This window comes from Pygocentrus nattereri, chromosome 10, assembly GCF_015220715.1.
Source record: "Pygocentrus nattereri isolate fPygNat1 chromosome 10, fPygNat1.pri, whole genome shotgun sequence".
NCBI lineage: Eukaryota > Metazoa > Chordata > Actinopteri > Characiformes > Serrasalmidae > Pygocentrus > Pygocentrus nattereri.
The window spans coordinates 125,228-142,551 of record NC_051220.1 but is presented as its reverse complement, the minus strand read 5'-3'; the positions used below and the strand labels follow the sequence as shown (position 1 = coordinate 142,551).

The window sequence follows — 17,324 nt, the reverse complement described above, 5'->3', positions numbered from 1 at the left end:
TACTTACATCATCTGTTTATTTCTGTTTTTTATTGGTCCAGGTTTTACACAGGTAGTGATGTCACCTGAAACAGCTCTACCTGCTACACAGGCCTATGTTCTTTTGACCACTAACTTCTAGTGGCCACTTGAAGGGTCCAGAAACAAATTATTTTTTAACACAGTTTGTTGGAAAGCTTTAAGAAGCATCGTCTCAACTAAACATTACGTTTTATTTCAGATCATGTCTAATAGGGGCGTTGCCCTTAAACATGTGCTTTACTTATATATCTCCATCTGTGATTCATTTCCCAAAAACACGTGATCAACAACGTCCACAGCTTTGCTCAACATGAAACTGATTCAGAAGAAGTGAACTGGTATGGGTTCCCGGGGTTTAGAGCAGAGTTCTAGGTGAATAAGGTAACAGGTTACATGTCTAAAGTAATGTCATTTTTAGTGTATAACACACACCAGTCATGTTACTAATTACATTTTCTTGCTTTGAAATGAATTACATGATTTTAAATAATTAGAAAACAAAGATTTGGACTTTTATCCTACAAGGACAGAGTAGATTTATAGTTGCTGTTTATGTTTGTAACCACCAGGGGTCATTAATTTGACTTTAAAAGCTTTGTGTAATGAAGCCTTTTCTGATACAGTTTAAAGAAAGTTTTGTTTTGGCATCATTTATGTCTGGTTCACATAATAAAATAAAGGATAATGAATTATGTTAATATAAAACAACTGTTTTCTAACATTTGGGCATATTTTCCCCACAGCTTCATGTTAATCACTCTTCGGCCCGACTTGCTCACTAGGCCTGGGCCCGGTTCACAGCAGTCGACACAAATATGACAAATGAATTTTGAATTGAACTGAGTTAAAGGAATTCTATCTGTTGTATTTCGCTGAGGAACTCTTTGAGCCCATTTTTCTCATTATATTCTCTCTGCCTCCCCCTGGTGGCCTGCAGTGAACAGCACACTCCTTGGTGCAGATCATTCCCGGACTGACTCTTCTCCTCACAAACAAACGCAGCCCGTCTTGAGTGGAGATCCCCCTCATGGCCAGAGACGATCCTCCAAGTCCACTTCTCCTGGCTCGTCCACACAAGCACACGCCTCCCCTCTGCGCCCGTTCTGCTCCTGGGCCCGAAACCTCAACCGGCCTCCTGTGGTGCTCCTCCCCAAAGCTCTGTATGATCTCATCACCACCATAGATGCCAGCGGTTTGCCCAAGCCTACGTCCTTTCTCCCACATGCGTCGGTGGAGTGGGTCAGCTCCTTTAGACCCCTCCTCAGCAAGATGATGACCTGCACCGAGCAGTCTCTGTACTACAGGCAGTGGACAGTGCCCAGGCCCAACCACATGGACAGCAGTAACCGGGCCGAGGGGCGCACAGACAACTTCCACCCACGCAGGCTGATCCTCAGTGGGCCGCCACAGGTGAGCAGTTATAGCCCTGTCCTCTCTTACTGAGGTTATAAGGGTTGTTTCAGCCCATACTGTGTTTTAAATAAGGCACTATTTCATAACTTGAAAAAAACACATCATCTTTAAAAGAAAGACAATCTATATTAAAATAAGCATATGGTGTATAAAGATGACTCTAATAAAGAACTCAGAAGCTTCCTTACAAGCTGCTGCTAAAGCCTGAGTGAACTGATAAATAATAAATGCATATATAAATAAATGTAAACTAAATAAAGTTTAGTATAAAAAATATAGTAAATAAATGAACACTCAGTATTTCCATGTTACATGATTAGAGATGTATAAATGTCTGATAGTTCTGCCTCAGTATACAGTTCCTCAGGTATCTACACAGAGAGTAATGACTGTACCGAGCTGCTTCATGTGTCTCCAGGTTGGGAAAACTGGGGCCTACCTGCAGTTTCTTGGCATTCTCTCCCGCATGCTGATCAGACTCATGGAGGTGGACATCTATGATGAAGAGGACATCAACTGCAGTCAGTATATGATATTAAATGAGGAATTCATTAATTGCTTTAACATATTGTACATTGTTACATATAAAGCTATGAATCCGAGTCATAAAGGCAGATTTAAACGATCTGTGGCTTTTCTCCAGACTTCCAGTCAGACTTAGTGCTCTATCATCAAGCCATCGCATCGTGGCCCAACGCTGACACCATGAGAGGAATCCCGTTTGACTTCACCATCCATGATCCTAAATATGAGGACATCAGCACAATCTACTCCCCTGACTTCACTCCGGATGGAGAGAGTAAGCACAGCAGTCAAAAACAGCATCATCACCTGTTTATGGATCTTCTGCCAAATTGTTTCTAAACTCCTTTCAGAGCTTTAACTGACTTGGACCTTAGACTGAAATCTGTTTGCTTTGGAGGAGCGTCTGATTGAAATCATGTTTATTTTAATGATGGAATGCTCTATTTCTCATAAACACTATCAATACTTTTTCAAATGTTTCAGTATTGACTGTTTCGTTAGTGACAATTTTAGATCATTTGGAACTTTGAACAGTCATAACAAAAAAAAAAGTCACAAAATCATTTTTCATTACAACACACAAGAATTCGATTAACTGCAGATAATGTTTTTCAGTGGTGACATTTCTTAATGTTTCACACTGAATTTTCCTTTTTCCTATGTTTTTGAAGAAAACGCCCGGCGTCAGGAGGACGTGTTCCTCCGTCGACGTACAGCACGGATAAAACTCTCCAAATATGCGGCGTACAACACGTACCACCACTGTGAACAGTGCCATCAGTACATGGGCTTCAACCCTCGATACCAGGTGATGAACTGTTAGAGAACCCGTGGTCTGAAGAATTCATGCTACATCACTGAAAGGTTTTTGGCCTAAAATGCTGCTCTGAGAGGTGCATGCAGGACATTGTACAGCAAAACAGACTCACCACTATTTTGCCGTTATCAATGTATAAAAACACAAGCAGGTTCATGGCGATATAATCTCTCTACAGTTAAACCATCTGAATGGTTACATCTCAACCATCTCAACATGGAATGGAAGTCCTCTTTAACATTTATAACATTGCTATAACATCCTACTTGTCTACACAATAACTTTGTTCTTCAACTCTTCGACCCAATGCCTGCAAATGAGATTAGTCTTCTTTCTTTAAGAGAATATATTGTCTAATTTACACGATTTCTTTAAGCCCAACTGTTGCTCATTTTCAGCTGTACGAATCGACCCTGCACGCCTTCACTTTCTCTCACCTGCTGCTTGGAGAGGAGATCCAGCTCTATTTCATCATCCCTAAATCCAAAGAGCATCACTTCTCCTTCAGCCAACCGGGAGGCCAGCTTGAGAGCATGAGACTGCCCCTCACCTCTGATTGGGTATGTACTATTAATATTCATATTGAGAGAAGCAATAATATGTGCGCACCACATATCCACAAAACATATAACAACTAGTCAAAAACACATTAAAGAACTGTTCAAAGGTTTGGAATCACTGTGCTAAAAACATCTATTCAGGAAATTGTTGGTTAAATACTCTAAAAATGAATATTACAATGGAAAAATAGTGTAAATTAAAGAACAGAGCTGCAGATGATGCTAACATGGCTGAGAAAGATGTACAGCATCAAGGATTCAGTATGATTCAAAAGAGTTGATCGAATAACTTTATATCTGTGTCCGATAACTGATGATTCATCAGCAAGTAGTCCAACCATTTAAGAACAGAGCATTTGCAAGGATTTTCAGTATTTTACTCTCCATGTTTAATAAATATGCTATTATCAAAAGATTCAGGGAATCCAGAGAAATCACTGTATTCATAAAAAGCAAGTGCAGAAACTGTAAGTGAACATTTGATCGCTCAGATGGCACCGGGGTAAAAACTGGCCTCACCACATGGGCTCAGGAATACTTTCAGAAACTGCCGCCAGTGAACTCTTTTGATTGCTGCATCCACATATAAACAGCATCCAGCAAAAATGCAGACTTATAAACACGGCAGTCTTATAAACATGGCAGCCTTATAAACACAGAGTTACAAAACACGGCAGCCTTATAAACACGGCAGCCTTATAAACACAGACTTACAAAAACACGGCAGCCTTATAAACACAGACTTACAAAACACGGCAGCCTTAAAAACACGGCAGCCTTATAAACACAGACTTAAAAAGCACGGCATATAGTGTATAGTTGCTATAGTGTAGTGGGTATATAGCGGTTGGTATAGTGTAGTGGGTATATAGTGGTTGGAGTAGTGTAGTGGGTATATAGTGGTTGGAGTAGTGTAGTGGGTATATAGTGTTTGGTGTAGTGTAGTGGGTATATAGTGGTTGGTATAGTGTAGTGGGTATATAGCGGTTGGTGTAGTGTAGTGGGTATATAGTGGTTGGTATAGTGTAGTGGGTATATAGTGGTTGGTATAGTGTAGTGGGTATATAGTGGTTGGTTAGTGTAGTGGGTATATAGTGGTTGGTTAGTGTAGTGGGTATATAGTGGTTGGTATAGTGTAGTGGGTATATAGTGGTTGGTTAGTGTATATAGTGGTTGGTTAGTGTAGTGGGTATATAGTGGTTGGTTAGTGTAGTGGGTATATAGTGGTTGGTTAGTGTAGTGGGTATATAGTGGTTGGTATAGTGTAGTGGGTATATAGTGGTTGGTATAGTGTAGTGGGTATATAGCGGTTGGTATAGTGTAGTGGGTATATAGTGGTTGGTTAGTGTAGTGGGTATATAGTGGTTGGTTAGTGTAGTGGGTATATAGTGGTTGGTTAGTGTAGTGGGTATATAGTGGTTGGTATAGTGTAGTGGGTATATAGTGGTTGGTATAGTGTAGTGGGTATATAGTGGTTGGTATAGTGTAGTGGGTATATAGTGGTTGGTTAGTGTAGTGGGTATATAGTTGGTTGGTTAGTGTAGTGGGTATATAGTGGTTGGTTAGTGTAGTGGGTATATAGTTGGTTGGTTAGTGTAGTGGGTAACACCTCTGCCTTCTACCCTGTAGACTGGGGTTCGGTCCCCTGCCTGGGTAAAACACCCTACACTAAACCAATAAGAGTCCTTGGGCAAGACTCCCAACACCACCTTCACCCACCTGTGTAAATTGATCAAATTGTAAGTCGCTCTGGAAAAGATCATCAGCCAAATGCTGTAAATGTTTTTGTACCATTTTTAACTGAATACGATTCAGAATTTACTAACCTCCGTTTTCATTGTATTGTTTATCATTAGTTTTTTCATTTGTTTGTGTTTTTTTTTTTATCAAAAGTCTATTTACTTTTTAGCCTTAAGAAACCCCAAAGTTAGCAATATCTTTGCTAGCACAAATTAATAGTATGGTAATGAACATTTAGTCTAACTGAGGTCTGATTTCATGTTTACAGAATCCTGATTGCATCAAAAGCCCCATATTTACGCCCACCACTGGCCGTCATGAGCACGGCCTGTTCAATCTGTATCACGCCATGGATGGAGCCTCCCACCTGCACATCCTGGTCATCAAAGAATACGAGATGGCCGTTTATAAGAAATACTGGCCCAATCACATCATGCTGGTCCTGCCCACCATCTTTAATGGAGCTGGCATAGGTAACTACAGCATCCTTAAGCACATCATTTCCACATATTACATCAGCACACTTACTTCACAGGGTAAACAAACTGGTCTGATCTGTTCAATTATATTCATGTGATGTTGATGTACTTCAGTGTATTACATTTCGGGGGGGGTTATTTGTGATTTATTTGTCCATCCATCCATCCATCCATCCATCCATCCATCCATCCATCCATCCATCCATCCATCCATCCATCCATCCATTATCTTCCGCTTCTCCGGGGTTCGGGTCACGGGGGCAGCATCTTAAGCAATGAGGCCCAGATATCCCTTTCCCCAGTCACTTCCACCAGCTCTCCAAGGGGGATTCCGAGGCGCTCCCAGGCCAGCTGGGCGTCTCCTCCCAGGTGCACTTGCCTGTGACACCTCCCGAGGGAGGCGTCCAGGAGGCATCCTAACCAGATGCCCGAACCACCTCAGCTGACTCCTCTCGACGTGAAGAAGCAGTGGCTCTACTCCGAGTCCCTCCCGGATGACCGAACTTCTCACCCTAGTGATTTATTTGTCATTTTATTTATTTGTGATTTCGCCATGCAGAGCGATTTTCTCTCTAATGTACAGGGTGTGTCAAAATACAAGAACCACCCGAATATGTGTCAAGTTTTAGCTTGATCTCCTCATTAGCAGGATGTATTAGACCAGTGAGTGACAGCTAGCCATTGTCTTATCTCCATTTGTTTCTTTACACTTTTCTACATAATTTAAACACGGCAGGCTGCCTTTTACGCTACATGATCATTTTGCAAAGAATGGAGCGATCAAAATCGTTTGGAATTCGATCTTATCACATTCATTTACATATTCAGTTGGTTTTGTAAGAATAGTGAGAATATGTCATAGTGGTGTAATAGTGTGCATCGTTGGGTAATTCCTGATTTTCAACTCACTCTGTAGCTCTAAATTTGAACCCAAACCATATTATCTCCCTCTCCCTCATAGGAGCAGCACATTTCCTGATTAAGGAGTTGTCCTATCACAATCTGGAGCTGGAGCGTAATCGGAGGGTGGAGCATGGCAGTCGGCCTCAGGACGTCTGGCCCTTCATCATCCTGGCTGATGACTCCTGTGTCATGTGGAACAGTGTAGATGTCGACGCCAAGAGGTACTTTTTAGTGTTACGCTCGTTATACATGAAGACCTTTACAAATTCATCTGAACAAATTTGTCCATCATTTTCATCAATTTTCTCCCAAAAATGCTCAGAATAAAGGTAGTCGGTACATTTGCTAATCGACCCTTTTGGCAAAGGTATGGCTTTCCCCAGACTGTCTGCTATAAATATAGACACACAGATATATATATATATATATATATATATATATATATATATATTTTGTGTGTTTGGATGTCTACCCAGTGGCATTGCAGGACCCGAGCGGAACGTATCACTGAAGCAGGTGCTGCAGCATATGGAGTCGTCTCCAGACATCACCCAGTATGGCCTTTGTGGCCTCAGAAAGTGGTCGAGCCGGGGGTCCAGGACCGGCCAACGCAGAGAGCCCTTCTCACGAGGACACCTGCATGACTTCCTGCTCCTCAATGTGGACCTCACACATGACATACAGTACAACCAAAACCGGTGAGTCCTTCTCCCTGAGATTCATGTACATCAGCGACGTTGGCTTGTCAGCGTCTAATCCTGCAGAGGTGCTAAGTGTGAGAGTGTGTTTATGTTTGTAGTCTGGAATCAAAACAGAGAGTGACACGTTGTTGCATTTTAGTTCTGGTTTTCTTCGTTCACACTCAAGCCAATCAGTATATTGAGATAATATCCAGCAAAGCTGCAGAATCCTGCTGTACTCTGGCTACACTGAGCTTGTGCATATCTTGTTTTATGTGTGTCTTGAGATTTTAGAGAAGATATTTTTAACCTTTTTTGCACTGTGACCTTATTTTAGGGTTGCAAATATTTCGGACACACAACCCTTCCAGCACCTCCTCCCCACATACATCAGTAAACACAGTAAAGAAATTACAGAAGAATACATGAATGGGGTCTGTGTTCCTTAGCTAGCACCTCACCACAAATCTGTAGTATGGTGCTTAGAAAGACCCTCCTTCATTAATGAACCCACCCAATAGATGTTCCTAATTGGCATTAGCCTGTCTTCCATGGCCTGTAGGTGGAGCCATTCAGCAGAGCTTGCATGAACTTCTCAAAATGATTTTCTCTTTGACAAGGTAGCTCCACCCAAGGGGGTCCTGACCCCCCAGTTAAAACCCCTGTTCTGGAATAAAAAGCACGAGAGGCTGTGAGCTGCAGTGGATTTTCCACAAGGCAAAGCAGGGTAGAAAACTAGAACACATGGCCTCTGCATTGTGTTGTCTTTGGTCCGTATTGCGTTCATATATCAGGCAAACCACACCAGCGGGCCGAGACCCACCTCCTCAGGGGGCTTTTTTGGGATCATTTTTTAATTTGTTTCCTGTTAATCAAGCAGCTCTTTATCACAGCATTACAGAACTGAAGGAATTAAAAAAACCACCCTTTTCCACCCCGTCCCTCCCCGTGCCAGTGTTCCGTCCCTCCCCGTGCCAGTGTTCCGTCCCTCCCCGTGCCAGTGTTCCGTCCGTCCCCGTGCCAGTGTTCCGTCCGTCCCCGTGCCAGTGTTCCGTCCGTCCCCGTGCCAGTGTTCCGTCCCTCCCCGTGCCAGTGTTCCGTCCGTCCCCGTGCCAGTGTTCCGTCCGTCCCCGTGCCAGTGTTCCGTCCGTCCCCGTGCCAGTGTTCCGTCCCTCCCCGTGCCAGTGTTCCGTCCGTCCCCGTGCCAGTGTTCCGTCCGTCCCCGTGCCAGTGTTCCGTCCGTCCCCGTGCCAGTGTTCCGTCCGTCCCCGTGCCAGTGTTCCGTCCGTCCCCGTGCCAGTGTTCCGTCCGTCCCCGTGCCAGTGTTCTGTCCATCCCCATGCCAGAGTTCCGTCCCTTCCTGTGCCAGTGTTCCAGCCATCCCTGTGTTCTGTACATATCTTTCTAACAATTTATTAAAATTAAGATTGAGACCCTTATTAGTCCCACAGTGGGGAAATTTTACCTCTGCATTTAACCCATCCGTGAAGTGAAACATAACATGCACTCTAGTAGCACACACACACACACACACACACACACACACACACACACACACTAGGGGGCTTTGAGCACAAAATAAAAATTCCAGAAAAACAGAGAAAGAGTGTTGGCCTATAAGATACATCAGAACATTGGCTCCAGTCTTTCCATCACATCAAATCTGTCTCCGTGTCTTGAGAGTAGATGTTTTAACTTCATTAATCTCAGCTGTGGCTGATTCTAACATCACTGTCATGCCGCTGAAATAGCCAACGTGGGAAATTTGCATGGCAGCGTTGTCCTGTGTGCCAAGTGTGAACACACCCGAAAAGGAAATGTCCTCTGTCAACACATACGACTGATGCAGCGTTTACAGCCTCCCTCTGTCTGTACACACTAGATTTACGTGTGATGACGTGGACTTTAATCTCCGCATCCAGAGTGCTGGCCTTCTCGTGTGCCGCTTCAACAACTTCAGCGTCATGAAGAAGCAGATCGCCATCGGGGGATATCGCACCTTCATCATCAAGACCAAGGTTGGTTTATACTAAAACAGCTTCAGTTTCTCATTGGGCTCCTCCCCTTTTTAAAAATAGGGTTAGAAAAGAGGAAGAATCTTAGAGTCTTGTGTGAATCTTGTGTAGCTAAGAATGAAAGACTCTTAGTGCAATTGTAAATATTATTATACCAACACTGAAGAAGCACCCAAACACGATAGTGTTGGTAATATTAAATGAAGTCTAATTAAAATTCCACAGGTTTTTAAAAATGATTGGTTAAATCATTAAGAAAATCATTCAGAGTGTCTGCATGTAGTCGTTATATTTACTGTCCATACTGTCAATAAATTTACATCTACCTTCTCTTAAAACTATCACCACTATATCGTGATATATATGTGTTTGTGATGTATATATGCAGAAAATCTGAAAACTGGTGGAATTCCACCTTAACGATATCCAGACTCAATCGTGCTGATGTCTACTCCTGTTAGATTTCACTCCTTTTTAATAGGTTTAGCTGATGTGGTCAGTTTAGAAAAGATTTGATGTATGTTGTGGAAGCTTTTCACATCAATACCAGAGAACATTTGTGCCTTATTGCATTATTATTACTACTTAAGCAGATGACGGATGTACCGACCACAGTGCAGCCGTCCCAGTATATTTGCGCCCCTGACAGTAAGCACCTGTTCCTGGCCACACCGGCTCAGCTTCTGCTGGAGAAGTACCTCCAGCACATGAGCCAAAGGCTGTTCCCCCTCAGCGCCGGCAACTACAGCCACCCAGTGCTTTCTGTGGACTGCTACCTCAACCTGGGCCCAGAGGTACACCAAGATCCTAACTCAGCAGTAGCTGAACGATTCCAGAGATCAGGGAGATTTTAGAGTAGCTCAAAATACCCAAATTCACTGAAGCAGCACTGGGATGCAGTGGTGGACAGTAACTGAGTAACTGAGTAACTGAGTAAATGTAATTGGTTTCTGTACTTTAGTATTTTTGGTGTATCTGTACTGAAGTTTCTCCGTTCTGGGCGACTTTTTCCTTTCACTCCACTACATTTCAGAGTCTAATATCCGACTTTTTCCTCCTACATTCTGAGAAATCTGTCGTTCCTTTTGGTTTCTGTGTGTATAAAAACGTAACATGTCAAAACGAAAGAAGCGCAAAGCCAGAGCACCAATCAGGGCCCAGCGGTCACTTTGTTTAGAGCTGGTTTTGACCTACTGGTCATACCGACCCAGTGCAGCACGCGGTTCAACGTCAGCGCAGCAGCGTAAAACTTTGGGAGAGTCTGTTCAACATAAATGATGAACTAACCTAACTTTGTGTAAATAGAGCTCAATATAGAAATATGTCCACATATGCAGTCGAGACTGACGCAGCTTTTTTCTGAATTTCTACAAACACCAGTTCATTTTATAGTAAATGAGTTTGGGCTGGTTTATGTTTATGAACAGACGCCTACAGATCAACATAGTAAAGGAGCTCATCTGTGATCCTGAGTTTAAAGCCAGTTTTTATTCAGCTTAAACTTGGAACTAAGTTGTAAATAAATCTGAAACTGAAACTTTGCTTGTGTGTAAAAAGTGATTTCAGAGCCACTCGGTTCTCCCTGATGGAAACTGTTTACCTTCAGTGTTTTGCGCTTCTGATCATTTTAATAGACGTCAGCGTCACTAATTAATGACCTTCTATTAAAAGACTGGTTTACCAAGAGAGACGCTGGAGGACTTTCACCTGAAATGAGTTCATGAAGCCAGTCTGGTTATAAAAATGATAACAGGACATCAGAGCCAGAATTACTCTTTTAGTACTTTTACTTTATACTTAAGTACATTTGAAGGTAAATACTTTAGTACTTTTACTCAAGTGGAGGTCTAAAGGGAGGAACTTCTACTTTTACTGGAGGAATATTTTACCTTGGGGGTCTCGACTTTAACTCAGGTACATGGTTTATGTACTTTGTCCACTTCTGCTGGGATGTAACAGAATAAAAGTATTCAGAATTATATTCAGAAATTAAGTATGTGTTTTTTCAGTCCAAGTTACATTTTGAAAATGCAGTTTTCAGGATACAGAATAACCTACTAAATAATAAACATCAGTCCTTGTTTATCAGCTATTCTAAAATCAGCAAACATTCTTGTTAGAATTGAACTGTAAAGAGAACCTAAATTAACAGCTTCTTCACAAACACTGAAGCTCCTGCTAAAGCCTGAGTGGACTTATCGATCAGTGTTACTGGGCTCTTTTGAGTGATGATCAAACTAATAAACAACTTGATAGTTCACGTTTTTGAGCGATGAGATTAGCATCAGTGTTGAACTGGAGCCTCTGGGGATTTTGGGAGCGACAGTGGATTACAGCAGGCGATGAAAAGGGAAAAGCTGAATTGTAGGATTCCATTTAAACGATAAGCATTTTTTATAAAATGTATTAGCGGAAAATTTTGCCGAGAGAACTGGTAAGAGTGAGGAACAGTGTGAATTCAGTAGAAATACAGAAGAGGTTTTTAGATGCTGCCTGAGACAGTTACTCCTACACGATACCAGTGATGAGTCCAGATCTTTACTCCTATTATACGGATGTCTGCTTCCTTCAGGTGACGGTGTGCTTTGTCAGCTCCAGACTGAATTCCATCAACATCAGCACCGCTGGCCTGCTCTTTGGGGGACTCCTGCTCTACTTTTGTGACTCTTTCGTCACTCCTGGCTTCCTCAAGAAGTTCCAGTTTCTGAAAGGTGAGAGAAAAGCTCACTCCAGTAGCACATAGTGGATTTTTACAACTCCGGGTTTTAGGAGGGCCGCAGAGTGAACTGCACTGAAATCCTGAACAGGGTCTGGCTATTAAGCTGAAAAAGGAAGGACACAATAAAATATCTGAAAACTGGCTTATTTGGAGTCACAAGATGTTTTGTGCACACAGAACGTAAATGATTAGCTCACAGTAAGAATCGTTAGTTTCTGTTACAGCCGTTTCAGGTTCATCCATAAATAATCGCCCAAAAATGAGAGATTTGCTGTGTCCTTTATCACCTTTACATTTACAACCTCTTGGCCACTTCAGTGTCGTTTAGTACTGCCTTGGTACATGCTAATACCTTATACGCTAATACGCTTACCTGGCTCATACCTACAACTTGCTTACCTGGCTAATACCTACAACTTACTTACCTGGCTAATATCTAGAACTTACCTGGCTAATACCTAGAATTTACTTACCTGGCTAATATCTAGAACTTACCTGGCTAATACCTACAACTTACTTACCTGGCTAATATCTAGAACTTACCTGGCTAATACCTACAACTTACTTACCTGGCTCATACCTACAACTTACTTACCTGGCTAATATCTAGAACTTACCTGGCTAATACCTACAACTTACTTACCTGGCTAATATCTAGAACTTACCTGGCTCATACCTACAACTTACTTACCTGGCTAATATCTAGAACTTACCTGGCTAATACCTACAACTTACTTACCTGGCTCATACCTACAACTTACTTACCTGGCTAATATCTAGAACTTACCTGGCTAATACCTACAACTTACTTACCTGGCTAATATCTAGAACTTACCTGGCTAATACCTACAACTTACTTACCTGGCTAATATCTAGAACTTACCTGGCTCATACCTACAACTTACTTACCTGGCTAATATCTAGAACTTACCTGGCTAATACCTAGAACTTACTTACCTGGCTAATACCTAGAACTTAAGGGACTATAAAAAGAAGCATTACATGAAAACTGAAGCAGTGTGTGAATCTGTTTCCACTGTTTCACATGTTTTTGTTGGGGATTATAAATTGTCTGCTCTGCAGATTAAATTTCTAGTTATTATTCGGATTTCAGAAATTTCAGAAAGACCTACCAGTTAGCACATCCCTGCAGTCCAGTCACTGAGGCTAAGAGTGACCATTTCCTCCCCTGAATGTAAATAATAACTAGGAAGAGAAATTTTATGAAGGAGCTTTAAGTTGTCTTGACAAAGTCAGCTAGTAATGCTCCGAAAAGGAAAGTAGTTGTAGACGAAAAATACTGATTACTTTTCATAACAAACTTAAATCTATAGTAATTAATGGTAGTTGCTTATGTGGTAATTCCGTGCTATGGCAGTGGTACCCCAGTTTAATGTGTTGTTAGGCCATTGCTAGGGTAGCTAAGATGGTTGCCAGGGTGTTGCTAGGCCATTGTTATGTTATCCCAGGTGGTTGCTAAGGCATTCCTAAGTTGTTGCTGTGGTATACCAGGTGTAGCTAACCTGTTGCTATGGTAGCAAAGTAGTTGCCAAGGTGTTGCTCAGCAATTGCTTTGCAATGCTAGGTGGTTGCTAAGTAGTTGCTAGGTTGTTGCAGTGGTATATTAGGCGGGGCTAAGGTGTTGCTAGGACGTTGCTGTGGTATCTCAGGTTGTTGTTCAAGTCTTGTGAGAATGTGGCTGTGGTATCCCAGGGGGATGCGAAGGTGTTGCTAGCTTACTTGTATGTCCAGAAACATTAGTCTACAGGAATATACTGACTGTGGTGGAGTAAGAGGCAGTGATATAAGTTTATATATTATATAAGAAGTTTCAGGATGTTGAGATTTCCCCCTTCGCAGACACTTTAAGCTGAATCTATTCGAGGATGGGCGCTAAAACAGGGGCACTCTAGCCCAGACTCTCAGCAGGTGTGCATCTCTGTGGCCCTCCTCGATGTTTTGTTTGAGAAATCTAGTTTGTGAGAATAATGATTAAGACTCACTCGTCTACATGTTAATTCCCCTCTCTTCGCCCAGGGGCGACTCTGTGTGTGATCTGCCCCAACCGCAGCGCTCTCCGGCAGACCGTTGTCCGGCTGGAGCTGGAGGAGGAGTGGAGGTTCCGTCTGAGTGACGAGTTTCAGACGGCCAACGCTAAAGAGGACCAGCCGCTCTTCTTTCTGACGGGAAAACACATCTGACTCGACTCTGAAAGTCTACAACAGCAACCTGTATATAGCTGCCTATGTATATAATGAATATAATGCGCTGCATTTTCCTTCTGAATGCTTTCATTCTTTTTTCTGTTGTTTTTGTTTTCTGACCATATTACATGTTCCCTTCACAGCCGTACAAAATATATTTATTCCCACAACTGCGTTTTATAACCATGTCTTCTACATTTTAAAAATATTTTCCATGTTCATTTATGGGACAATTTATAAACCAGCAAATATAAAAAGTTTGCAGAGGACATTTTGTAGAGAGAGAATATTTTTGTAAATATTTGTTTTGCATATTCTGTGATGCTTGCTTTTTTAATGATACATTTACTATGTAAAAGTACTTGAAGCATTGTTTTCTTTTTTAAGACGTGGCTTGTGTTGTATAGTTTTAAGTAAGTCACTTTTTATTCTTAACCTTAGTTTGTGTTATCTGTGCAGTTCTGCTGTGTCAACTCTAGAGGGCAATACAGGGATGTACAATGTTTGTTGGGAAAGGTTCTATAATACAAAATGACAAATTAAACAATATTATCAGTTCTTATATAAACATGAACAGAAACAGTGTATTGGTTTTTGTTTAATTATTGTTGTGAGTCAGTGACCATATGCAGAATTTAGCACAGCATTGGTGCTCGACTGCATGTAAACTTATCTGCTGTCTGCATTTCAGGTCTTCATGCAAACCTCCGTTTCAGAAAAGTTGTGACGGAATGTGAAATGTGTTAAAAATGTCCAAAAGCAGTAATGTATACTAATCAACTTTGACAAGTATTGCAATGGAAAAATTCCACTTTCAAAAGGGGAATTGTGTGGTTTCATTAGGAGGTCGTGAGTCGACTGCAGGTAAAGTCGTTTCCAGTTTCCAACCTACTTCTGTTTTCACCGCTATGCGTGATGTCAGCTGTTAGATGTTTCTCTAATGGTTGGAAATAGTTTGTTGTAAACTTATTGACTCAGATTCCTTTCAGGGGTGTTAACAGGATTCAGGGTCTCCACGTCTACAATTCAAGTAGAGCCATTTTATATACCACTTAAAAGAACTAGTGAACCTACATGTCTCCTGAATTTTTATATGTAATGTTTAGAATATTAATAACTAATATTAAACAGTGTCTCAGGCATCATGTGTATTCAAAACCATTTCACAGGACTCTGTGAGGGACGTCTGGTTCCTATCACCATCACTGTAAACAATTCTTCTCTAATTGTCTCAGCAAAAAGGGTTCTACACAGTACCAAAAAGGGTTCTACACAGTACCAAAAAGGGTTCTACACAGTACCAAAAAGGGTTCTACACAGTACCAAAAAGGGTTCTACAATTTGTAACAATAGTGGAACCATTTTAGTGCTATACAGAACCTTGTTCAAAAACGTTCCATATAGAACCATTACAGCACGTTTCCATCAATCTGAGGAACCCTTTCTTTCAGTGCTTGTGGTCATATATAAAACCATGTTGTTTACTAAAGAACCCTTGAAGAACCATCTCTTTTAGGAGTTTAGAACAGAGCATTTGACTTTAATAGGGCTTATCAACCACTGAATTAAAAGAAATGTTAAAGCACTGGTGGAATTTGCCTTTAATACGGTTACAGAGACGACCATAAAGATCAAAAGGTAGATTTGATTGATGTCATTTTAAAGGAAAACATTTTCATTCATGTATTCTTACTAGTCTGTTACATATATTCTATTTTAGATATGAAATATATGAAACGTTTATGTACTTATATTTTTATTTTATATATATTATATATATAGTATATTTTATATACTGCACTGTTCAAAAAGTTACATTATATCCAGTTGTACATCCATGTTTATGTGCCCTGGTCAAATGACATTTTGTTGATCTAAGTGAAAATAATTAAATATAATTTAACAAATCCATCACAGAGAACGCACTTGTGCACATTTTAGAGAAATAGAGAAATATGGCATTTTCTTCAAGTTTATTTGCTGAATTAAACATAGAAGGAAAAACGCTTTTGAACATTTGCAAACAGTAATTATGCTCTAACATGTGCAGCTGTGTCGCTGTAGAGGACGTGTTCACTTATGGTCAACAGAACATGTCATTAGACCAGGGGTGTCCATGCTTTTGCATAAGACAGTGTCTCCTTTCACATCAGCAAGGACAAGTGGAAGCACAACAAGTTTGAGCCAGTGGGTCAGCCAGTTGACTCACATGCAGTTGGCATAACAGCTTCAGACCACATGAACAGACTTTCGCCCCGCGTCATTTCGGGGGCAGCACAGAGTAACAGACCAGTACGATTACATTAGACACCAAACTGACCAGCCAGTCTCTGTAAATACTGGGTTCTGTGTGTATGAGACAAGTTAAATTATGAAATAATAAATGATGCAAAAATGTTTATGTTCCTAAACCTGTACATGACCGTTTTCCAAATTTCTCTTAATCCCATAAAATCAATCTGACTTTCTTATGGATTTCTTTATGACAATGTTTGTCACGTCCATGTAATCAATGTAAATACATTACTTACAAAGTTCTATATTAAAAAAAATCATACATTTTTGTTGCCGAATGGTTAAGACTAATATATGTAAATGACTTCTGTTGTGATCGGCTGTTCTGTGTGGTTGGCTGTGTGGTCCATTAAAAGTAGTTCAGACTGAAACGTTCCTTATAAATTCTGTGTGAATGGGTGGAGCTAAACTGGTGTAAAATTAATGGGTGGAGCTAAACTGCTGTAGAATGAATGGGTGGGACTAAACTGCTGTAGGCTGAATGTCTTTTATATATATATATATATATATATATATATATATATATATATATAATATCATAACATAGTACCTGTAAATATCTATGATCTGATTACTTCATTGTTTTTTCTCTATGAGATCACAGTTTAAACTAATGCAGTAATATGATCCATATGATATTAACCAATAATATGCTGCACCTCACATGCCCACCACCCCACCCAGCATGGAGTGAAATGTGTGTGTTTGTGTGTGTGTGTGTATTTGTGTGTGTGTGTGTTTGTTTGTGTGTGTGTATGTGTGTATTTGTGTGCATGTGTTTGTGTGTGTGTGTTTGTGTGTGTGTGTGCATGTGAGTGTGTGAGTCTGAGTGTGTGTATTTGTGTGCATGTGTTTGTGTGAGTGTGTATTTGTGTGTGTGTGAGAGTGTGTGTGTGTGAGAGTGTGTGTGAGTGTGTGTATTTGTGTGTGTGTTTGTGTGTGTGTGAGTGTGT

General features: G+C 41.0%; 1 protein-coding gene across 2 annotated transcripts in view; it reads left to right on the top strand.

Annotated features, from left to right (window-relative positions):
* greb1 (growth regulating estrogen receptor binding 1) overlaps nt 1-14,150 on the top strand; it is a 51,971-nt gene extending 37,821 nt beyond the window's left edge. Inside the window, exons 21-32 of one of the 2 annotated variants that reach the window (XM_017720325.2) lie at nt 959-1,431; nt 1,853-1,955; nt 2,078-2,233; nt 2,631-2,767; nt 3,175-3,336; nt 5,345-5,549; nt 6,517-6,679; nt 6,935-7,156; nt 9,021-9,156; nt 9,747-9,947; nt 11,726-11,864; nt 13,910-14,150. In XM_017720325.2, coding sequence (XP_017575814.1) covers nt 959-1,431; nt 1,853-1,955; nt 2,078-2,233; nt 2,631-2,767; nt 3,175-3,336; nt 5,345-5,549; nt 6,517-6,679; nt 6,935-7,156; nt 9,021-9,156; nt 9,747-9,947; nt 11,726-11,864; nt 13,910-14,073 — 2,261 coding nt within the window. In that variant the 3' untranslated portion in view covers nt 14,074-14,150. Of the gene's footprint in view, nt 1-958; nt 1,432-1,852; nt 1,956-2,077; nt 2,234-2,630; nt 2,768-3,174; nt 3,337-5,344; nt 5,550-6,516; nt 6,680-6,934; nt 7,157-9,020; nt 9,157-9,743; nt 9,948-11,725; nt 11,865-13,909 lie in introns of both variants that reach the window. The other variant, XM_017720324.2, reaches the window with a different exon arrangement.
* Nucleotides 14,151-17,324: the final 3,174 nt, after the last annotated feature.